This window comes from Uranotaenia lowii, chromosome 1 (assembly GCF_029784155.1).
Source record: "Uranotaenia lowii strain MFRU-FL chromosome 1, ASM2978415v1, whole genome shotgun sequence".
NCBI classification, from domain to species: domain Eukaryota; kingdom Metazoa; phylum Arthropoda; class Insecta; order Diptera; family Culicidae; genus Uranotaenia; species Uranotaenia lowii.
The window spans coordinates 145740507-145765766 of NC_073691.1; the positions used below are offsets into that span (position 1 = coordinate 145740507).

Here is a 25260-nt window from a genome sequence, read left to right on the forward strand (position 1 = left end):
ATGCCTAAAATCATACAAATGTAGTTGATTCTATCATATTAACAATTAAATCAATTATATAATTACAGTTGATTATATTATATTCATAGTTGATTGTGTAAGGTCAATCATTAGTTTGTAGTTGAGTCTATTATATTTATAGTTGAATGCGAAAAAACAACTACGCAACCAGCTGAGATAATTAGAACAACTATGGTATTTTTTCTTCGTGATAGCACGATTCCAGATAAAACCAAAACAGAGTATCAACTTACTTAGATTTAGTGAAGTGCTATGCAGGGAAAACGGTCGCATTTGTAGGCACTCTTTTTTGTTTATTAAGCCATTCATCATGTCATTCGTAATGAAATACTGGCTGATTTACAGCTTCAACAGATCGGCCGGCAGCCACCTCAAATAGTAGACATAAAATTTTTCAAATTTAATTCCTTGTTTATCTTCGGAACATCCAGGCGAGAAGTTACTGGCTGGAAACCTGCCAGGTGTTCGCTAAAGAGTTCGTATTGCTGTCCATCCAAATTTTCAAAATATCCCCACTAGTGTTATTTTGTTATTTTATCCGTGGGCAGCTTTTTTCGTTTTATTAATGAAGTCAGCCCTTTTAATTAGACAGTTAGGTGAATCATGTGAGAAAAATTAATCTTTTTTATCACTTCCTCTATTGAAATTTTCTGATTGCGCTTGATAAAACCTCTCACATTCCCTAACTTAATGGAATAAAGTCATTTCTCCGTAAAGAAATAACGTACAACAAATGTAAAAATGTCATTTTGTAGGATTTTTATTGCACTTTAAGGAAAAAAAATACATAAAAATCATTTGTCAGCTTTTCGGATGAATTTTCGAACTTTTTTTGTGATACCACCCATCATTTTCTGCACAGTACTGCTGGTAACCTCATTCGCCATCTTGTTTCACCACTTTTCCATTTGAGCGGGTTTTTTCATGGTTCTGCCACATTTCTTCAGTTTTCTCTTAAATATTGCCCAATATTTCTCGATGGGACGAAAATCCGGACAGTTTGGTGGATTGATACTTTTTTCAACAAAATCGATCTTGATCTCCTTATACCACTTAACGACATCCCGGCTGTAGTGGCAGCTTGCCAGGTCCGGCCAGAACTTCACTGGACCTTTGTGGGACCGAATGAATGGCAAAACCCTCTTCTGGAGACATTCTTCTTTGTAAACGTTTCCATCCATTGTGCCCCCAGTGATGAAAATTTTAGTCTTCTTCCCACAACTACAGATCCCTTGCCAAATCATCAACTTACGAGCAAATTTATCTGCGAAAACAAACTTGAATCTACCCGCAACATTCCCTTCACGCTTCGCAAGGTATTTGTCCAAAATCCATTTTGACGTAAGTTTCGTCGTCCATCAAAATGCATCCGTTGTACTTGGTCAACACTTTCTCGTACAACTTCCTTGCCCTTGTTTCGGCAACTAGGTTTTGTTTCAGCGTCCTGTTGGGGCGTTTGCTTGCATGCTACGACCGCAAGCAAATTCGTCGAGCTGTACTTTGGTTCGTCTTGAACTTTTTCGCCAAATCACGTAAGGAGATTCCAGGATTATTGTGAACTGATCGAATTACCTTTGCCGGTCATATGTTCCACTTTTACGCCTGGTTTGTTTTGCTCGATCCACCGTAAGGGTCTCCTGGTAACGTTGCAGCACGGATTTTACAGTCGATTTTGGATATTTCAAACATTTCGCGATCTTTACCCCTGACCACGTCGGTTTCTCTACGTGAGTGTGCAGAATTTACTCTCGCTTTTCGCGTTCCATCGTCGATAACTTTTTGACTGAATGCTTCAATATCGATGAAATCTTGAGAAAACAAACCATCCGGATCAAAACACTGTCAATAGATTCGCGATGTGTCAACTAGGGGCGCTGCAGTAAATGAAAAGATTCTATGTGAAACAGATTTTAATCTATCATCTTAACTTTAATTAAAATTTAAGCTCACTGTAAGATCCTTTAGGACTCCAACACGATTTACCATATGAACTTTGGTTGAATAGTTGATTTCCAGCTGTTTTGGGTCTCACACTGGGACTTACCTGGTTTTTCTTGATCCTGCCCAGAAAATTTTGTCAAAGAGCTTCTGAATTGGGCGATATCCTTAAAACTATTTGACAAATTGTCACCAAATTTTGAACATGTATACATTACATTATTAGGAAGCTTCAGTGGAAATTTATTAATTTTCATTCATGCATTCAAAAGTTATTCACACAACAAAGTGATGATTTTTTTCGAATACGTTCCTTAGATCTTTTAAATGCTGAATAGTTTTTAATTTTTGACGTTCTAGCTTCAAGAAGACACTGCATTCAATTTAAGAAAAAAAAACATAATGCAAATTTTTAAGGATCAACAAACTTCATAACCTGATCAAATGAAGACCTTACAACACAATCAAAATAAAAATGGAATTCATTTTCTTTCTAAAAGGTGTTTTTCTTTGAAATTCCTGCCATTCTGGTATAAATTTTCGATGCGATCGCGATTGTGACGTCACAAAAAAAACGAATTTGGTTTCGGCACCACCGTATTTAAATATTCCTTTGCCTTTATTTAGTAGAATTCCATCGAATCAAATCGTGAAACGTTTTCTGAAATATTTTTTTTTTAATTTTTTTTTTATCGGCGAGTGATCTTGGGACGGAATCTGCATCGCCTGCTTGCTCATCGTTGTTTCTTGTTTGGGCTGCCGGTGTCATGTGACGCATTTCACGAGCCAAATAGGCGTTTGAATGACAAGAGTTGTACTATATTTTATGACTTTATACTTTCGTCCCGGAACAAATAGACATTGGACTGGGAACACACGGAAGCTTATTTTTGGTTGGAAATTCACAGATTTTTAAAAACAAACGAAGAAACCCCAACAGTTGGGTTGAATGAATTTCTTCGATTAAAAACATCGTGAAACTTATTTTACGACGGACGAGAAGCTAAATACATCAAGGAATTTGTGTCGTCGGCTTGATGACAGAATTAGGCTGTTTTGAACCGTTGTTGATTGCAAATGTACTATTCCCTTGATAAGTGATTTACATTGGGTAACCTGAAATAATTCGAACATCCGATAACATTTGCTTTGAGTTTCTTTGATGAAGATTCAAGTGGTTGAAAATGAGCAATGCGCAGTAATGCACTACAAGCACTGACCACACTGACATGACACTTAGAACAAAAATTCAACAATTTTCTGTCTAATTTTTCGTTGTCAGATTTTGCAGGTTCGCAATACCGACGGCAGGTGGCGAACCTGAAAAATTTGACAAAAAAAGCCCTGTAGGAAAAATGGTCCTGTTGAGCCCGATTTTATCGTAGAAATTGTGTGTTTTATTTTTAAAGTTGGGTGGCAATTCCTAACTGGGATAGCATTTCTTCAAATCGATCGATGCGCACTCTGGAATCGACATTGCGCACTGTTGGAAAAATTATCCAGAAAACGAAATCGAGTGTCCAGTCAGTATGGTCAGTGCTACAAGTATATCTTTATACATTGGATGCTAACAAAGAATTTGCTTCTGTTTACTTAAGATTGACTTCTCACATTACGTGGTACATTTTTGGTATCGTGCTAAAAAATTCGACATCAATTGAATTATCACAAGCAGGTGCTAAAATACATTTCATTTTTTTCCCAAAAGGTACCTTGAGCACGAGCAGTCACACTGTACTTAAAAAAGTCGTTAATGTGATAAATCCTAAACAATTCTTTTGTATCCTGCAGTTTGATCGATTCAACATTTTTTATGGGGAGTGGACTATCAAGTATTGACTTTTCAGACGATCGATTAACATCTTTTCTGAATTGCATGAGATTGTAGAAATAACAAAACCATGAGATTAAAAATATGACTTTTGGTGAAATGAAAAGCCTGTTTGCCAGCAGATAGTGCTGCCGGTAAATTGTGCTCTCGGATATGTCAAATGATAAAAAAAGAAGTCAAAGTCAACTGTAGTGAACCTATATATAAGAGAAGTGACATCTGAAACACAAAATTCCAATCGAGCAAAAGAACTGTCAAAATCGATTCCAATCGATCCGAGCATTTTGTCGCAGAGCTTTTACCTTTCTTATTGAAAACTCAACCAAGGAAGGTAATGCGATTGTTGTTATAGTTCAAACAGATAATTTTTTAGCTGGTCTTATGAATTTATGATTAGGTGCATTTTTTTTTAATGATTTGGTGAATCATTTTTCTAGTTAGAAAGCTAACTGATTATTAACGAAATTCAAGTCATTCATACCGTTTATCGCGATCCTTCGGGCATCGAGTTCAATGTTGTTTTGTTGGATTGAAGGAGCGTTCACTTTAGAGCTTGAACATTGAGCCAGAAAACAGTGTTGGGAATTTTTTTGTCCAAGATTTCGGCGATGTTGCCACATATTTCATTTTAAGAGGGATCAGATGTCGCTTCTCTTATATAAAGGTTCACTAGTCAACTGATTGGTAAAGGCAATTGTCTGCATCTCTGAATTATTATAAGCACAGATGAACAGATGTACAAGCTCGAACAAAAAATCTTCAAAAACTTGTGTAAAATTTGAAATGCTCTATTTCAAACAAGCCGTTAAAAAATGACGAAAAACAGTGCCATCTATTGCTAGATTTGTAACTTTTGAACGGCGCAATAGATGGCACTGTGTCTAGATAGCTCTTTTAAATGTAACAATTTTTCGAAAGGACGCAATAGTATTTGAATTCAAAAATGAATACATTTAAATACAATACGACGATTTATTTTACACAATTTGATTAACCACGAATAATTTTAAGCTGAGAAAAATAGCATCATCATGTTTTTTTCACTACAGAGACTGTCGAAATAACAAACAGATGTACAACCTTGAATTTTAATATTCCAGAAACCAGTGCAAAATTTCAAATGGTATCATTTAAACAAGCCGAATAAACTTTTAAAGTTCCTCATTCTTGGAAGAGTACAATCGTATATGGTCTCAAAAATTAATAAATTAACATCGTAGCAGAATGGACGGCTTCAATATATTCACAACAAGGTAAATTTGCCTGGTTCATTTTACCTTCATTATTTTTTAGTAAAAAAGACTAACTAAGAAATTTGGACAAGCCAGACGAACCAGTTGTTTTATCCAGTTGAGTTTAAAATTAACAATCTCATGAAACAATATAGATTCTAGGCTTTTCTGAGCGAGCATTTTCTTGTATCATATCTTTTTCTATTGAGTGTTTAATGTTAGTTTGAAGCAATTAGAAAAAAAGCTTAAAGCTATAAATTTTCATGACGCAAATCATAAATGTGTTGCGAATCTTTATCATAAATTTGCTCAAAACTCGTCAAATAGAAATTCGACATTTTCATAACTGACTAATAGTTTGTTATTTTGTTTTGTTTACATTTCACTTTCTTCTTGACAGTTCTCTCTGGTGTCTTTGGAGACATCTGGTGGCTCAATCAAAACACATAAAATTGATTGAAAACGGTCGTTGGAACTTTACACACGTTTCAAGGCTTAGCTTGTACATCAGTTCATCAGTGTTATAAGTATGAACATTTGGATGGCAGCGAAAATGATCATGTCTTATTTATTTATTTATTTATTTGGTAACAAATCAACGGATCACATGTTGATCCCAATGATTAAAAGTATATAAAACAAGTCTATTAAAATTTAATATAAAAACACTACACAAACTACACTGTTCTAAACGTAATTAAAATTTTTCTTCTGAATAAATCCCTCGATGCATCGAGTTCAAAGTGTTCAGAAAATCGGTTGAACGTCCTGATAACGCCGATCAGTGCACTATTAGCGCAGTAGTTGTTCTGACGAAGAGGAGTGTAGAGCAGTAGATTCCGGTTTCGTAGTCCTTGGGGTCGAACACTTAGATTAACTGATTCCAAAAGCGAAGGACAGTTAATTCTCGAGGCCAGGATATCAGAGATAAGTAAGGCCCGTGTAGCTGCTCGGCGGGCTTGTAGCGTGTCTAGGCTAATGAGGTTGCAGCGGTTCTCGTAGCTTGGAAGGTGGAACGGGTCAGACCAGTTCAAATGGCGTACACACCAAAAATTTTTTAAATTTACACGTGCCAGAAACGCTTCAAGACCTAAAATTATTTTGATCTATTGATGAAAAGATTTAATTTTATGTTAATACGAACGCAACCACACACACATCAACAAAAACAAACGAAATTTAAACTCATGAAGACCTATTTTGTTTGATTATGTATCCAAAGATCTAATTTCACATCAACTCAAATGTAAATTTTCCTACATATTTTTCACTTGAAAGCAGAAATCATTCGAGTTGATGTAGCCAGTTTTTGTTTGTTTACTTCCGAGAATTTACGGATCGCGAATCAATTTTTCAGTTGTTTTTCTGCATTCTCCGAAAGTAACATTGAATAAATAGAATTAGAGAGAAATAGAAGTTTCAGGTTTTGTAAGTTTACATAGAGCTGCAGATTTGATTTTCTTACGGATTTGAGGTTTGTGCAATTAATTAAGATTAGGTACATCGAGATAAAACAGCATTCACTTAAACACATTTCAGCTATCTGTTGAGCAGAATGATCCTGACTCCCGGGCAGTAAAAAGGTGCTGTTCTCTTTTTTCTAAAGTCTTACAATTACACCGCTGGACCAGCGGCGCTGGTTACACCGTCTCTCCTGCGGTGCGGTACAGGAGAGAATGTAAACAAAACGGCACAACAGCAATGTGCAACCCTGGTAAAATACCGTCGCGTTTGTAAAGACACCCGCGGAACCGGGAAGGCGAGAAAGGTGATTCTCCAGTGTTAGCTGTGATCCGATGTATACGACCTCCAAGATGTGGTAAGAAAAAATTGTTTTTCATCAATATACATATATATTTTGATAATTTTAATTTGGTCCAAACCATCAGGCCGGGTAAAATTCGCTTGTCACCGGGATGGCCTTTATCGGATTGTTCGAGAATCGAGATATTGTGTGTGGCTGTGTGTGGAGTGTGGCTGCTTGTTGCTCTTCCGGAAGCATCAACTATCAGCAGCAAGAACAACAGCAGTGATCTGGAAGAAGATGGCCGACCATCGATATCGTTTACGGAGCATCTGGCATTAATCGTGACCCTACCGCGAAATCAGTGGCAAACGAAATCGATAGCCTGAACTCAAGAAGTATTCGCGCAGACGAAACCACAACAACAGTAAAGAAACAACAACAGTGGATCCGGCAGAATTCTTTACTCAGAACAGCCTTTTTTGTAAGGAATTTCTGTAATTATCTCTTCAGGTAAGTAACTTTCATATACCATTAGAAGCTGAAAAAAACTCCTATAGTGAATCTGTCCAATCTCTCTTAATAATCATTCGATTTTCGAGCTTTCGTTTAATTTTTATCTCGCAAAACAAATTTTGTTCAATCAAAAAATTAAATTTTCTTTATCTTATCGGTACGCTGTTTTCTGACCCTTTTTAATAATAAATAAAAAAAAAGTTCATGTTTGTTGATCATCGGCAGAAAACATTTAATAAAAGATACATTTTGAAATTTATAGGATCAATTTTGATGATCAGGACCAACACAAAATGAAAGATGGCCAACGGACGGCAGGATAGCCTGTTCTGCAACATATCGGAACATCAGCAATACGATGGAAGAGAAGAATTGGTTTGCTGTCCGAAGCCTTTCCGGTTCAATATGATATAAGGAGGAGTTTCGATATCCAGGATGAGCAGATGCTGACCAACACTGACAAGAAAAACTGATTTACAGAGAACTAGCATCGTTAGTAATTCAAAGAAAAATTATATAGAAGCACGATATATGCATGTTTGTGATGAATAGAAAGAAGAATTTTAAGATTCAAAAATTCTATTGAAGGATATCAATTCTCGTTGCTTTCGGTATGATGATTGCCAAAATATTTAAGGCTTCATAACCTCACTTAAAAATTTGAATTGATTTTAAAATTTATAGAGAAACGATTTCATATTTATGACTGATACGGTGTACAAAAAATGTACAAATAAAAAAATTCATATCTTTAAATACTTTTAATTCAGAATAGCCTCTCTAAGTTGTTACTTCCAGTTTATTTTTATGTAAAGGCATTAATACTAAAGAATTAAGGCAGAGGAATATTAGTTTGATAAGTACATCTTAATTCTTAGAAGTCACTTCAACTATTATAATCATCAACAAAACAAAAAATAACAATAGAACATGGTAAGACACGCAAAAACTTGGTTATATTAAGGAACTCTAAATGTGAGTTTACCAAGTTTCAAAAACCAGTTGTGATACAATCGAACATCACCTAAATGAACGCAAACTTTATTAGTTTATAGTAATTGCTGTAGATCTAAACGATTGACTCCATTCTAAACAATCTTACCTTTATGTGTGGTTTGATAGTTTTTTTTTTCAATGAATATGTAAACGACACAAATAATACACTTTTTGAACGGGCTCAATGCCGAAAAAAAAGGCTCCTTGATTTTATTGAACATCTTTGAAAATAAAATCCCAAGAATTTTATGTCATCAAAAAGTTGTGTCTTCAATTTTATGTTCCCGAAAATTTATGTCTTCAAGCGCTTCCGTCATTCTAAGGTGTAAATTTATGTCAAATATGATGCTTCAGTTTTGTGCATCCTATTTGACATAAATTTACACCAAAAAAAATAAAAGTGTTTAGAAGTATTCAAATATTAGAATGTACGATGCAATATTATATCATCAATTATCTAAAATTATGTCAAAAACGATGCTACGCTTTTGTGCGTCCTACTTGACGTAAACTAACATCATTGATGATGTAATATTTTGTCGAATGTGCTTTTCAATTATAGCCGGAAATTTTATGTCTCCAAGCGTTTCTGTATTTTCCAGTGTAATCTTATGTCAAAAGTGATGCTTCTTTTTTGTGCATCCTTTTTGACATAAATTTACACCAAAAAATTAATAGTGTGTAGATCATATCGCATAAACCGTCGTTGCAAAGCTTCGATCCGATCAGCGCCATTCTGATAGAAGGGGCTCCAAACAGCCGACGCGTACTCCAGAATGGAGCGAACTAAGCTGCAGTAGAGGCTTTTCAGGCTGTACACGTCTCTAAAATCCTTCGTCACGCGGAATATAAAGCCCAAACATCGGGAAGCTTTGTCAACTATGTAGTTAGTGTGCGTCTTGAAGTCAAGTTTCTGGTCAAGAACCACACCTAAATCTTTTATGTGGTCCACACGAACGATTAAATGGTCCGAAAGGAAATCATGTCTTAATTCATAACCGACCATATACGACCATATACTCCAACAAGAGGCTGGGTCATTCGGCCGAAAGTTATGAGGCCGAAAGCCATAGACGTTAGGCCGAATGGGTTATCTGGCCAAATAGGCCACTAGGCCGAATGGATTGTTCGGGCGAAGGTTATTCAGCCGAAGGCTGTTAGGCCGAAAGGATGCGAGGCCGAAAGGGTGTTCGGCCGAATGGTCACCAGGCCGAATGGTAGTAAGGCCGAATGGTCATTTGAGCGAATGGTCATAAGGCCGAATGGTCATTAGGCCGAATGGTCGCTAGGCCGAATCGTCGTAAGGCCGAATGTAAGCCTGGCCGATAGACATATGTATTAACGCTTTTTTGAATGTTGGGTCGCAATGTTGGTCGCAAAGCCGAATTGTCGAATAAGGCCTTGCATCCATTCGGCTTGATGATCATTCGGCCTGATGACCATTCGGCCTAACTACCGATCGACCTAACATGCAAAAAAGCAATAATATGACCTAGCATAAATTCGGCTAAACGACCATTCAGCCTAACAACCATTCGGCCTAACGACCTTCTAGCATCCATTCGGCCTTACGACCATTCGGTCTAATAACCATTTGGCCTAATAACCTAATGTCCTATTCGGTCTATTGTCCTATTCGGCCGAACATCCTTCAGCGTTTTAACCCATTCGGTCTAGCGACCTTCGGCCTAACACCTTTCGGCCGAATGTCTGGATCCCGTTTTCTTGATTGGCTAAATATACTGACATGTGCAAAATTTCAGCTCGATCGGACTTCAAAGCGCAGCCCTTTTCTTGTTTCTGAAAGAAGAATCACCTGAAAGGTGAAGATGAAATTTTACTTCAAAATTGATTTTTATCGAATGCTTAAGAATTGGCTAAAAAAATAATTCACATCTCGTTCCAAACATCATGTATGGAATAAATGAATTTAAAAAAACTACACCGTCTTAGCCGATTTGGTATTTACAGACTTAATAAACGTGGACAACTTCAGTAGACCAGCGATTACCGTCTTACCACGGCTAATCGCTCGGCCAACGAGACGTACAATTACAATTCCATTAAGGCATCTTAAACTTAACTTTTCAATGGGATGTTCTTGAAAATAAATAAAATGAAATAAGAATGAGAACGAAAACTTGATTTTTAAATTTTTAAAATGGCTAAAATTGACAAAATTTACAAAAAAATTACAAATTTGAAAAAAAAAATACAATATGGCTATAATAATGACAAAACTTACCTTGACGAAATATACAACAAAAAATTATAATACAATTGAAAAACTAAAAAAAATAAAAAAAAAGACAAAAAATACTAAATGATTAAAAAATACAAAAGTTGATACAAAAATTTCTTCTTCCATACAAATTACCATACAGTTTACATCCATAATTGAAACAAGTTGCGCTTATTCAGAAATCAATCAAATCATCTCAAGTTTTACACTAATGCTTGGTGACCTAAAAGGCAACAGAAAAATATATGGGAGAAAAAATCTATTTTTGCAGCGTATCATGTACATGTACACTAGGGTGTCCCAAAATTGCATAACTTCTGGGAATCTGGGGGCTCACCCTCCAAATGGTAGATTAGGATGTGCAGAACAAACTTTTGTATGGGCCGACTAAAAAAAACCGTGTTTAGAGGTTCCGCAAGCGCGACCTTAAAAAAAAGTCCACTTTTAAAAGATTTTATTTTAAATAAAATCTGGGTCCAAAAATGTTCATAGAATTTATATATTTTATATTTTTTAAATTTTGTTTGAGTTAAATAGTTCACGTAAAAAATGAAAAATGAACCAAATTTGTATCAAAATAAAAACAAGCAAGCTATTTCCAAGAAAAAAATGTTTTGGTCCAAAAATTTTGTATTCAACTGACCAAATGTGTACCAAGCGTAAAATATTTTTGTTACCAATGCCATCAAAAGATGCGGATTTTTTTGCACTTAAACATTGCTGAACAAAACATGTTGTTTGTATAATCGTGGAAGGAGCTATTCACGGTTTAATCTCTCATAAAAATCACATTTTAGGATATTTTTTTATTTAATTTACCAAATTTGTCCTAAATATCTACTTTACAATCAAAATACTTGCAAAACAGACTTGAATGGTTTAAGGGAGTCATCAGAAGGCCATACGTCAAATTTGAGCGGAATCGGACAACAGGAAAGGGTTGCACTGAATCTCAAGTGTGAAAGGGATTCTGAGACATAGTGTTCTAAAGAAGCTTAGCTTAGCTTAGCTTGCTTGACTACTCATATCCACCTTAAATCATTTAACTTGAAATGCTGTGAAGATAGGATCATTCATCAAAAATAAAAAAAGGGAAACTTCAGATAACATATTTGATTAGGCTTTGCTCAACTTACGCATTTCGAATTCTATGATCGCTGGCGTGGCTAAGCAGAACAAGTTCTACCTCGCCAATGGTTGCTACTCCGTGATTGATCGAGGCCATCAATTTTGTGCAAGGGCCAACAGAATGGTGCTTGGGATTAGCAGTTCATTCACAATGCACAAAACTCATGCTCTCCCTTTGAAGAAGATCAATAACGGCGCCGGCCACGTCCTAGTAGTCAATGGGGGAAACATGAAAGGATGTTAGTAGGATACTTTTTAGGTTCAATCAACAACCTTCTGTCCCTATATATTCCAAAGACAAGCTTTGAAAAATTCAGAAACAAAGGTAGGCCAATATCACCACCTATGGAAACCGTCTGTACGTCTGCGAATCTATATTCAAATATCCAAGGATAGGGTTTTGTTAGTAGGGGAGAGGTTGTAGATCAGGATCCATTTTGGTGAATGGTGCGATCGAGTTTTCCTACACCTCCTATGCTCCTAGATATTTCCTAAGGAAACTCCTATTTCTATCTTTGAGGCAGTAATAAGCAGTTTAATAGAAAAGTGAAAATGTGTTTAAATTATCTTTAAACTAACTTTTTTTCCTAATTCATGTTCCTGATACACTAATGTGTTTTCAAAAACAACCCTTTAGAGTAAAGACACTTTTATTATACTTCGCGGAATATTATTAAAAGATATTTAAAATATTAAAAATTTTGTTGATGTATGGTAAAGCCCTTGGGTTCTTTTAAATTTTTAACTTGTTATGTACGTTGTGTCAGTTATCACAAGATCGTTTTTGGAAACTCATCAGTGCAATTCAACTTTTTGCCTCATATTGATTTAACAATTGCACGGAGAAAACAAATTAACCAAAAAAGTTGGTTATTTATAAGATGGACTCAACAAGATTGAAATAGCAGAAATCAATTCAATGGAAATCCAAACCTTAACTGATTAAGAAAAAAAGGCTTTTTTAAATAATAATTTAGTAAAAGTTCAAAGCTGCGTTTGCCGTAGTAAATCAAACACTTATCAGCACCTAAACTGAACAAAATGACACATAATATACATAAAACTAACTGAAAGTATGAATGGACTACGTCAGAAAAATTGATGTCTTAAATACAAAAGTTTATTATATTCCTGATTTTATCGTATTTTTAACGCTTGAAGCATTATTTTTATTTATTTCTATGAATGATTCAATCCTATACTCAATCAAAATACACTCATCCCTGATCCATTCAGTATATCAAACTCGAGAACGCGAAGAAATTTGAATCGTCCAAGTAATGTGTTTTATTAAATGCTTTGAATATGAAAATAATATCAAATTGGAATTGAAATACGATTTGGAGACGAACTCCACATTAGACTGAGTCGATCCGGGCCCACTCCCGAACCTCCCAAACCCCGGGATCCAAAAAGCCTCGTCCCGGCTCAAAACTCATCCATGATTCCCCACAGAATCCCCAAGCAACGCCTACACAAGCAAACCAGAACTTCAAGGTCTGTATGGGAAAATCGAATATCCTGCACTGAAAAACCAACACCAATCCTGTCTCCTCCGTAGAACCGAGCCCGCTAACGGTTCCCGCGCGAATCCATGAATTCCCTAAAGGAAACCTTCCTCCGACGAACCCTGACGAATACCACAACCCCGTATCCAACTAGGCAAAAAAATTATTAGCTAACAGGGGCATGTCCCTTGACCTTGAAAAACAAGAAACTCAATCGACATTACCTCTGGATGCATAGCGAAGTTTTGCATGGAAATAAGTCATGCAATACCTCTCCAGGCATCCAGCAGCGATGCAATCCGAGTCCACTTCTTTTCAATGCCAAAAGACATTGTCCGATTCAACAATAACTTTCCAGTCCAATAAGACATGAAATTACGGTCCTCGACAAAGCAGTTCAGCGGAAAATTCTCCTCAAAAAACCCATAAATAGGCACAAAAACCATCAACAGGCCCGGCTTCGCAGAAGAAACAAAAACTATGTTGATCCCTCAGTACAAAACACTCAACCTCCCCACACAAACCCAAAAGCCCAATCTACCCATGCAAACGCTACTCAAAAACTCTGCAAAAAAAACACGGATGAGTCCCGAACCAAAACGAAGCCTTCCAGACCCCAGAGTCTGAGAAATTAAAAAATGACCCCAAACCGACACAGTATACTACATGCCTTTTGCTATTCTGAATACATTTGGTTTTTGCAAAGTTACAAAAAAAAAATTTAAAAAATATATAATGCAGCTACATAAATTTTTATAATTATTGATTGTAGATTGTATTCATATTTCCATAATTTGAGATGTGTGCGATTAGGTGGCAGTGATAATGAGAGCTTTTTTAGTTGTTCAAGATAAAACAGCATCATCTGGTTTTTTATTTTTAAATCTTGATAATTGTGTACAACTTTGAGGAAAAGATTCTTTTTTTTTTGCTATTGATAAATGACAAATTTTTATACCATTATAAATTCTCACATGGAGATAATCAGATTTAAAAACTTGAAATAATACCACCTGGCTAAACAAAACCTGAATCGGATCAAGAAAACAAAAAATCAACAACCTGGTAAACTGGTCACTAATTAACAAAAAAAAAACAACACTTAAATTGTTGTAATACCTACTAATGAAAGTAATTATTATAAGCATTTAATTCCGAAATTTTAGAAGAATTTAGATGACATATTTTTTTTATTAACTTTTCAAAAAAAAAAAAGTGTTGTAAATAAATAAAAACAGAGATTACTATTCATGCAACTTAACTAAAAACATTTTTTCTGAAATTAATGTGGGATATTAAGAAATGGAATAATAAAGTGAAATAATACTAAAGTCAAATTGAGCTTAGCTTTTAGAATCTAAACCTTATCGCAGTGTAGTATGTTCTTATTAAAGAGCATAGAAAATCAGATAGCTCCACGTGTTATTATAACTAAAATCTTGTTGATTGACTTTGATTGAATATGAATGAACTGTGAAGTAAATGAGGTGATCTTAAATAACACCGAAAAATCCGCAACATCCAAAATTATTGGCACCATGTTTAAAGTGTTAATGTGGCACACATACACACACACACACACACACACACACACACACACACACACCTTCCAAGTACGGGTTGAATCTGACATGAGTTTTATAGTTATTTATTTTTTGGTTCGGAATCCGAAGTTCAGATGTCTCTGCTTTAAGATTGACCGTATCGCATTGGCATTTCAATATTGCATTCCACATTTGATGCAAGTTGTGCTTTTCGAGCAGAACCTCTGCTGAGCTTCTACTGGTATCGGAAAAGCTTTCGAATCTTATCGCGACTTTCGCACAAGCTTGAACACAATACGGGCGGTGAAATATTTCCTAGAATAAATATTTTGAGCTACCCTATGAAGATTTATGAATTTTCAAATTTTGATTATCAATTCGTATTAATGGTATTAAATGGCAAAAAAATAAATCATGCACTTATCTTGAACGATGAACAAACGAGAAACAGCATCTTTCTGCTCAACTCTCTTGGAAGGCTCATGACTCACGATGTCTTTCGATTTTCTGAAAGTGTCCGGGGGGCGTAGTGCGAGCCCCTATCCATTCAGTGGCTCAGGAACCAAAACTTTACTTCAAATTTCAGAGACGAAATCTCACTTCCACGCAAGAATAAAACAGCACAGATATTCTTTTTAGTTTAACAACCGCGTTTCGGAGCAATATTTTAAAAACACTACTAATATTATGCAAAATAATTAAAAATACGTAAACAAGATCACAAAAAAGCTTCTACTTGGCAGCAGCGTTGCCAAAACTCCCTCTGAGACATAGTGTTCTAAAGAAGCATAAAAAACTTGTTTTTCATCATACATTTTTTTCTTTACCAATCGATTGCTTCATTATGTATTTTATTAAAATTTCAATTAAGACCAACATTTCACCTGAAGGCTGCAACTCGATTGGACCTCAAACAAAAAAGTTATGGCTGTTTAAAAATTGTATTTTTGTGGCAAATTATCGTTTAACACACAATGAGTACATTTTACTCATTGCGTTTTACAGGACAATTTGCCACAAAAATACAATCTTCAAACAGCCATAATCCGCATCTTTTGATGGCATTGGTATCAAAAATATTTTACGCTTGGTACACATTTTGGTCAGTTGAATACAAAATTTTTGGACCAAAAATATTTTTTGTACTTGGAAATGGCTTGCTTGTTTTTCATTTTGATACAAATTTGATTCATTTTTCATTTTTTACGTGTACTATTTAACTCAAACAAAATTAAAAATATAAAATATACAAATTCTATGAAAATTTTTGGACACAGAATTTATTTCAAATCAAATCTTTTGAAAGTGAACATTTTTTAAAGATCGCGCTTGCGGAACCTCTGAACATGATTTTTTTTAGTCGCCCCCATACAAAAGTTTGTTCTGCAGATCCTAATCTACCATTTGGAGGGTGAGCCCCCAGATTCCCAGAAGTTATGCAATTTTGGGACACCCTAATGTACACACACTTTCTTTTTAAAAATGACATAAACATTTTGATACCGAGATTTTCCCTAAAGTGGTCATAAGTTAATTATTTTTGATTTCCCAGCTATGAAAAAACAGACTTTGAGGAAGCGCCGATGTGATCTAGCGGATAGGCTGGCTCGAGTCTGGTTTGGTATGCCAGGAACACTGGGTTCGATTCCCGGTATCGGCAAGAAAACTTTTGGATTCGAATCCCATAAGTAGCCGACAGGTAAGATGTGTTTCATTCTATAACTGACCATATAATAGGAATGTTCAATCAGTTGCAAGCTGGCCAGGTATATATACGCATGTCGGAATACCTGTAATACCTGTAATGTAAAACCACAGCCCATCTGATTGACTCGTTCTTCCAAAATAAACGCAATATATTCACTCCATAAAAGTTCATACGTAGCCATGGGGTCCGGGTACGGTGACGCACTGCATTGGAGATTTGTCGCACTTAAGAGTCTTAAGAATGCATGTGAACACATACTTAAGCAGAAACTGCGATGAATCCGTGCACCCATGCTTCATTTTTGCTTCTAGATGATATGTAAAACCATAGGTTTTTCAATGTATTTCGTGTAATCTGAGGTTTCACTTATCTGAGGTGGCCCTTCCCCCAACTATCTCGTTTAATCGGCCCGATAGGAAATACACACCCTACTATTCACTATACTTAGTCGGCTCGCGAAGGGTGCGTCGGCCGATTTTCGTTCATACTAATCGGCCTATTGTTGCAACGTCGCTTATGGGAGTTTTTGCTGGGCATCAGCCGATTAATAAGCCGATTTCGTAGGCCTATCAAATAGGGTGATAAGTAGTATGATTGTGTAGGAACCGACTAAATCGCCTGATTAGTAGGGCGATAAAGTTGATGAGATATTCCTATCCAATCGTACTAAATAGCCGGATTGATTGACAGCAAAAATTGAATTTTTGAACCCGGGTTTCTATTGTACATGTTAACATTACACTCTAAATAAGAGTTATCCAAATTCCATCGATTTTATACTAAGTACTTTCCCAAGTGCAAACTTGTCTGTATTAACATGGTCTCAACCGAAATTTTTAAAAAGTTGAGAAAGTTTAGGTAAGCAACCTGGCCCAACCCTTTCCTCATTAAATCTCAATTACGTTGCTTGTGTTGCGTCAAGATTTTTTTTTAAGGATGAAGCATCTCAGATGTGATGTAAGATTTGTTCAACAACAGTGTACCTTCTATTTATGCCGATTAAAAACAATCAAAAGAGTATGTGAAAAAAGTCCACTTTGCAAATCGACGCAAATGTTAAAACGAATGTGCAACAAAGTCGAACAAATCATTTGTACGACATAGGAAGCAGCAGAAATTTACAACATGCAACAAGTCTAATATTGTTTGCCTCAAAAGGGCAAAAAAAAACAAAGCGTTAGACAGATACTGGTAAACAACAAATAACTCTCCTGCCATCAGTCACACCGATCGATCTACTTACATATAAGGTTTTGTGCTTATCGATTGCACGCTCTTTTTTTGCACCATTCGCATTCAATTCCCGTACCTCAACTAACTAACTGAGCGAAAATGATGGATTAATATGGACCCCTCCGCGGACGGTTATCTATCATATCGAATCGCTGCCACCGCCGGACAACATTTCGTTTGCCGTGATTTCGTGTTTGCTCTGCTACTAGGGAAATTAGTCGAATGACTTCGGGATGTCGGTATAACTTAGTATTTATACCAATGAATGCGTTTCCTAAAACATTCATTTGTGTTTAAAACACTCTTTTAAAGTCGAAACAGATATTATTCATTTATTTTAACTTTAACAAAATAATATTTTGTATTCATCAATATATAACACCTTAATCAACCATTTGGCAGAAAACTGTTTCCATTGAATAATCTAACAGAATGATTAGAGGCGATCTTGATGTATGATAGCTTTATAGTTTAAGCGTTCAGATTTAGGTGGGAAACTGTGCGCACCTCTATGAGGCTGTCGAAGGCAATCCGCCTCTAATTGATTATAATTGCCATTTAGGGCGGGTTGAGCCTTTCAGTTTGAATTAGAATGATGAGTCTACATTTTGAGTCCACGTTTTGAAGGGCATAATTTTTGAAATTTTGATGCATAATGCTGAATATGAATTTGTTATAAGAAACACTATTCAAAACTGATTGTATGGGCTGTGTTTTACTATGTTCGATTCTTAACCTAACTTTCCCTTTTTTTCCACACGTTGAATAATCGGGTTACATAAGCAGGTTTCAGAGTATTAGGTCCCTTTCCCCCATTTGAGTGGAATGTTAAACAAACTGGAATCTTCGGAACTAGAATTATGATCTTTCCCCATTCCCTGACCTGGCGCACCTTCGATGCCCTAATAGAACTACACATATATTATTTAGCTGCACCGAGCGGCAACTACGATCTCCAACAGATAGCTGTCGGAGATCGGATCTGGAAGCAACAAACGTCTACAAGTAGAGATTCGTGACGTATTTTTACTTGTAGAGTAGAGTGGATGGCACTTTGGATGCATATAAAAAACCTATGTAACATAAAGCGACAATTAATTACTAGGGGAGAGTGGGGATACTTGATCCCCTTTTCTTATTTTCACCATATCTTTTTGGAAAAATTTAGCAACTCGCCGTCTTTGACATTTTCTGACAGCTTGTAACTTCAAGTTTCTATGCTCCAAAAATAAGAACGATACTTGAACCCGTTGATGAACTAGAAGCATTTTCGTGGGAGTAAAAAAATTGCGATTTTTCTGAAGTTAGGGGAAATTTGATCCCCTATTGAAGGAGACTTGATCTTTTATTCAGGAAGCCCTAATCCTTGGAAAAAAATCAAACAAAACCCCAAAATAGAATGTTAATTGACTATTTTGGTCATGTTTGTTCTCATTTCACAATTTATAGCAGACATAAGAAGAAAATTCTATAACTTTGTCTCAACGCAAATGTCATTGCATACTTAAAGGCGCTATTTTTCATTATTTAGAGAAAATTAATTATTTTTGCTCTTTTCTTCAGACAATTGTATGATAGATATTAGTTTTTGGATGAATATTAGTAATTTCGTAATCAGCAATCATAACGATCAATTCAGAAGAAGAATATGCCGTTTGGAAGGGGGATCAATTGTACCCAACTCTAGGGGATCAATTGAACCCATAATCAACATATTAGAAAACTTTTTCTGAGAAAAGTTGAGAGTTTTCCATTGCTTTGAAAATATGGCATTGTGAAGTTCATTTTACGCTCGAACGATTGATACATTGGAACAAATATTTTTTTCATAATTTTCCCATGTAAGGAACATTTTAAAGTGATGAAAAAAGATCTTCAAGTTACATTTTGGGAAATTTTTCATACAAAATTCAATTACTCAAACAATTATTTTGTTAAAATTTTTTAAACTACAAGCATTGTTATTTTGCTCATTTTGGCACATTTTTCTAGAACATTTGATCTTTATAAGACATTCCAGTTTCGAGATAAAGCTAAGGAATCAAGTATCCCCAGGGATCAAGTATCCTCATTCTCCCCTACGGTTTTCAATTTCGCAGCTACACTCGCTTGTTTTACAACCTTTGAGGGCAAATTTGCTATCGCGGAAAAAAGATCAATCACTCATAAGGCGTTTGACACTGTATCACTAGTACTGTATGGCGCTAGACATTGGTAGGACGTTTAATGGAAGGCAATTTGAGCCAGATTATCCATAAAGAAAAATGATCAGTACCTACGTACTGAAACTCAAAAACAAACCTAAGAAAGACGAATTTGTCTCGTGAATCCCATTAGAAACAAACCTAAGAAAGACGAATTTGTATCATGAATCCACTCAAAGTGGATATTTGATTCGTTTCGGACACACTCCTCGCACAGACTAAATAGAAAATGCGAGACTTTGTTTCGTTCATAGTATCTTAATTTTGGTATTAGACTCAAATTCCATGTTTGATACATTGCGCCGTGCACTGGTTACCCAAATATTGTTTTATACTACACCCATAGAAGAGGTTGCAAAAATCCAATGCCTATTTAGCAAATTTCTGTGCCAAAATTTCGCTGAAAGTGTACTGTGCCAAAGATGATATGAGCACTACTGGCATTAAGACTCGAGCTCCCAAGCAAAATAATGCTTGACCACTACATTCAAGCGAAACAAGAAAAACATTTCATGGGATTTCCATTCTATAAGCTTAATTCATCCAGAAAAAAACCTAGTGAGAATCGAACTCTCTGCGACTTCTCATTTCGGCTTGCCAGTCCGATGTCTTACCCAGTGTACCATCTGAGTCGCTTATCAAACGAAAGTTCATAGTCATAATCCTTCTGCCACCGCCGCCGATTGCCACGTACTGCATTGTTTTTTTTTGTCTTTATTTGTACACAATAAAATTTTCTGACAACTTTGGGATTATTCCTTGAAGCAAAAATGTTTGCCCTAATAGGACAGTCTATGGAATTGGAGGAATGATTGCCTGCGCAATTCGCACACTTGAGAAATTCTGTTTGTGGTTTAACACCACCAAAAAGACATTTAGATTTTTCATGATCGAATGAGCCCCAAAGCATGCATCTGGCATTCATTCTACAATTTTTAGTGCCGAGACAAAAAGCTCGACAACGACAACATTGAGTTATATTTTGAAGAATATTTGTTGAATATTTCCTTATCATCGATGTTATGAAGGATATCTAATGAATTGGAAATTTCAACTTTTTTGGGCGATGGACCTGAATTAGGTTCGGCAATCCGTTTTCTTCCGGCTTTGAAGCCAGACTTCCCCATGCTGGAAAAAAAGAGAAAAATATGAACCTAAGAAAATGGGAATAATTTTAGCACTGAAAAGCATGCTTCCGAAAATCAATAATTTTCACTGAGCCATGCTTGACTACATTCAGAGCCAAAAAATCAAAGCAGTCAAATTTTCCTTCTTCAACCAAATCATACAAACAATCATGCATGACAACGACGCTTCTGTATTTGTTGTGATAGGGCGGCAAATGAAAAGCGATGCACTGGTACTGATAGCAGACTATATTTATAGTTTTGTAGTGATGCTTCAATTCTACGGAACAAATGATAAGTTGTTACAAACATGGTTCAAAATGGTTTTATAGGTTAGAACTTACAAATCAGTGACCCTAGCTATTCCGGCCCTAATACAACTCAGTTCAACCTCGTATCGAGAGCAAAGAGTCCTGTGGACAATATTCTGGGTAATTTGTGGCGTTATAGAATAAAATTAACAAATATTACCGATTTGCTACTTTTAGCGCTCTGTTCAACAGAGATGGTCAATCCAATATCAGCGTTTTTGCCTGATACTAAAATACAAAAGTTAATAACGAGCCACTCTAAACTACATGTATACCTACATGATCCTACGCTCCTGATTCCAAAAATCAACAATATTTAGCAAAACGGAACACTTCAAACATTTAGTTTTCAGTACAAATACAAACTTTCTGCTTCTACGCAGTACGCAACTCGATACGAAAATGGCTAACAGAAGTGAAAATTTTCCTCGTGCCGTCACTTTTGGCGGCAACGATGACGTTTAGTTTTCGCTGTTATTTCTCAGCGACTTTTGCAAAAACCGCGGACTGGCACGGTGGCCAGTTTTCCAACATTCTCCCCCCGATGGAACCTACGGCTGGCCTCGGTTTCATCACTTCCGGAATCCTCGTTCACGCCTTCATCGTTGCTCACTATGGAGCCACCTTCGCAGTCAGGCAACTCTCTGGAACCATTTTCTCGAGACGACACTTCAAGGATTGCTAGCTTAGCAATCGGCTTCCGATATACACCATTGCCCGTTCGAAACCAGGCTTGTCGAATCCGTCCATCCGATGCAGCGATGAGTTCTACGATCAATCCTCGCTCCCAGGAATTCCGCTTTCCTTCATTGAATATGAGTACCACATCTCCTACCGCAATATCTCTCGTTTCATTGAACCACTTAGTACGTTTGGTTAGTGTTGGCAGGTACTCCAAAACCCACCTTCGCCAGAACTGCTCGAATTTCTTTTTCACCTTAGTCCATGCTCGTTTCAGGAGATCGTGGGTACATTCTTCCGGTATCGTAGCCCGTCGCACGTCCAACAAAGTTTGGAGCCACTTTCGCCAATGATTGAAGCTACCATCGCTTCTTTCTTCTTTCCATCCTTCGCCTGACCACCACCATTTTCGGCTAAGAACCTCTCCTCGAACAATACGTAGAGAAAGTGTGCGAAGAACCTCGAAAAGCAACGTCGCACATCTAATGATCTCTCGAATAGTTGATTTCGGACTGTCTTGCACCCGGTTCAAAATATTCTCTTTCGGCTTGGAGAACAAAGTGACGGTTTCACATTTCGTTTCTTCCACTAAAATTCGTACTGGTGTAGCCGCTTCGTTTTCACTGACATAAGTTGTCGTCTTAGGTCGTTCATCATGATGATCCTTTTCTGCCGTACTATTGGAGCTAACGTTTCGCGGCTGGGCGCTGCCACTTCGGTGCACTTCCGTCATCTTAGCAGAAATCAGCTTTAGCTCCTCAACGGTCAGAAAATTGCCAGCAAGGATTTTGTCGCAATATTTAGGAACAATCACATCTATTAAACGCGCTTCTGGTTCCCTGGTCGGATCCTTACGCCAGAAAAATCGTTGGACATCTCGATTTTCATTGCGAATATTAACTTGTTGACATCTCTTTTGCGTATAATCACTCACACCAACTACATGATGCCGGAGACGCAATAAGATCGCCAGCAGTGATGTCAGGAGTTCTGAGCCCTCGAAAAGCATGGTATTCGGGACGATATCATCCACTGGAGCGGCAGCTGCCCAAGGCTGGCGGATTTTCATCGGCTTCCTCAGATTGGCCACAAGTTTGAGTGGCAGATATAGCATCTTCCGCGGATCTGCTATTGTCAGCTCGGCTACGGTAGCGCTATGCGCATGACTTCTTCTTACTTGTTCGTCGACTTGTTCTCCAACGCTAGCCTCTAACAATGGATCGTTCACACGGACAGTTGTGGCTTTCAAGAAAGACACTGCAGGGGCATCTTGGTCTGACACATGATGCAATGTGGGCTTAACTTCTGCTTTTGCTTCTTCGATAGCAGAGTACCCTTCAATTGAATTTTGAAAATTCGTGCTGCAACTAAATTTGCACAGATGCAGATTCAAAGCGAAAAGCTTCGAATTTCCTTGTCCTCCGTAAATATTCCAACCGAGACGAGTTTTAACTGCAGTTGGTTCTTGCTGACCTCCTTCTCGAACTCTGAGAGGCACGACCAGTCTCAGATGGTCCACGCCAATCAATATCTGGGGCACTGCATTCTGGTAGCCAGAAACCGGAATCCCTCGAAGGTATTGATATCGTTCTTGCAAGTCGCTGATGGGCAAACTTTGCACTGGCAGGCCCAATGAATCAACGGTGCAAACATTTGTCATTCGGAACCTTTTCGGTTTACCCAGACCAGAAATTTCAAATGACACTCTTCGGGAGTTTTGTTCAGTTCTGGATACTTGTGCCGTCCACGTAAGGCAAAGTGGTTGCTTTCGTCCTCGAAGTCCAAGCTTATCAGCTAGCTCGGTATCCATCATACTAAGTGCCGACCCCTCATCGACAAAGGCGAATGTGTCGATAGAATGTTGACCTTGATAGACCGTCACAGGTAAAATTCTGAAGAATAATGTTGGATCAGCACCATCAGTTTGATGGTTCATAGCAGCATGCAGCGACGCCACCGTCGTCGTAGCTGCATCTTGTGATTTCCGGTCGGAGTGCAGCGACGGATGATGCCGTTTCTCACAGCCATTGATTCCGCAGCGTTTTGTACTCCTGCATCGGCGACGTCCATGTCCGTAAAGGCACGTACGACAGAGTCCAAGATTCCGTACACGTGTCCAGCGTTCATCTACGGACAGCGCTTGGAATGCTTCGCACTCCCTGGCTCGATGATTAATTTTCCCACAAACGGCACATTCAATTGGCTTCCGCTCATCGGCTGAGACTTTGGCTGACTGGCCGGAGTCACTCCCCCCGGTTTCGGAATGTATGAAGCTGTAGTTTAGATTCTTTCCTCGGTCGCGCTTCACCGATTTCATCTCTTCAACAAACGACCTTGCACCAGTTACACGGTAAGCATTCTTGACAATCCGATTCATAAATTCTCGGAACGTTTGCAAATTTACTTTCGACAGTGGCTCACGGAATTCGGCCCACTTCATTCTGTAGTCAGGGGGCAATTTTTCAACTAGATCCTTCATCAATTGCGGGTTGGCCAAATGATCAGTCAGATCGGCAGCAATTATGTGGTCGCAAAGAGTCTGCACCTTCTCCCCAAAATCTATTAGGGTTTCCAAACGATCCGCTCTGGGTGGCGTCGTAGATTTCACATTGTTGATGAAAGTCTCGATCAACAATTCGGGACGCCCAAACCGCATCTCTAACGCGTCGATAACCGCAGGAACCAATGACGGTATGACCAGCTTGCTTCTGACTGCCTCGTACGCAGGACCTTTCAGACAACGCTGTAAGCGGATCATATTTTCTCCACAGTTGAATCCACACGCCTCTGTGGTGTAATTGTAGTTGGCGATAAACACCGGCCAATCAGCTGGATTGCCGGAAAATATTGGGAGGTCTCGCGAAAGTGCCTGCCTGGCAGCAATCTGCGATGCCGATGGTGTGCTCAAAACAATTGACGAATGTTGAATTCGATTGCCAGACAAGCCTGCCTGTGGCGAGGGTGTCAAATTGCTTGGCATTACATCACGTTCGGGTGCTATGTGTTGCGGCACCGGTGCGTTATATCCGGGTTCCACCTGCGGATGTTTCCGATAACTACATTGGTTCTGCATAGAATATTCCGTGCTGTCAGGAAAGACATTTTCTTCTCGACGCTCATACTGCTCGAATGTACGGGGAGCAATCGGCGGAGCCAGCATTCGGGTGCTTTTTGGCACTGTGCCTGTGTAGGGTGTGCCACTCACTGAAGCGTTATTTTGAATTTGGCACGCCTTCAGGATAACTTTCAAGTTCGCATACAATGGATCCGGCTCCTTCTGGCAGTTTGCCACCTTG

The 25260-nt window shown here is 37.6% G+C and overlaps 2 protein-coding genes and 1 long non-coding RNA gene across 6 annotated transcripts in view; 1 reads left to right on the forward strand and 2 right to left on the reverse strand.

The window, feature by feature from the left end:
• Nucleotides 1–25260, reverse strand: part of LOC129740405 (protein phosphatase PP2A 55 kDa regulatory subunit) — a 195261-nt gene that overhangs the window by 109644 nt on the left and 60357 nt on the right. The gene's annotated exons all lie outside the window — the stretch shown is intronic.
• Nucleotides 6710–8471, forward strand: LOC129740409 (uncharacterized). The gene is made up of 3 exons (XR_008736233.1): nt 6710–6841; nt 6912–7279; nt 7545–8471. It is a non-coding gene; the product is annotated as an uncharacterized LOC129740409 (long non-coding RNA).
• Nucleotides 21187–23152, reverse strand: LOC129740406 (uncharacterized). 2 transcript variants are annotated; one of them, XM_055732067.1, is made up of 4 exons: nt 21563–23152; nt 21444–21511; nt 21317–21385; nt 21195–21252 (listed from the first exon to the last, which is right to left on the reverse strand). In XM_055732067.1, the coding sequence occupies exon 1, from the start codon at nt 23076–23078 to the stop codon at nt 21765–21767; it is 1314 nt and encodes a 437-aa protein (XP_055588042.1). In that variant the 5' UTR covers nt 23079–23152; the 3' UTR covers nt 21195–21252; nt 21317–21385; nt 21444–21511; nt 21563–21764. The 2 variants fall into 2 exon arrangements, with proteins under 2 accessions (XP_055588041.1, XP_055588042.1); XM_055732066.1 differs by having other exon boundaries at nt 21187–21385.

Excerpts from the sequence above, each read along its gene's own strand:
- LOC129740406 (XM_055732066.1), bottom strand. The coding sequence starts at position 23,078 with ATGCTATATCTGCCACTCAAACTTGTGGCCAATCTGAGGAAGCCGATG.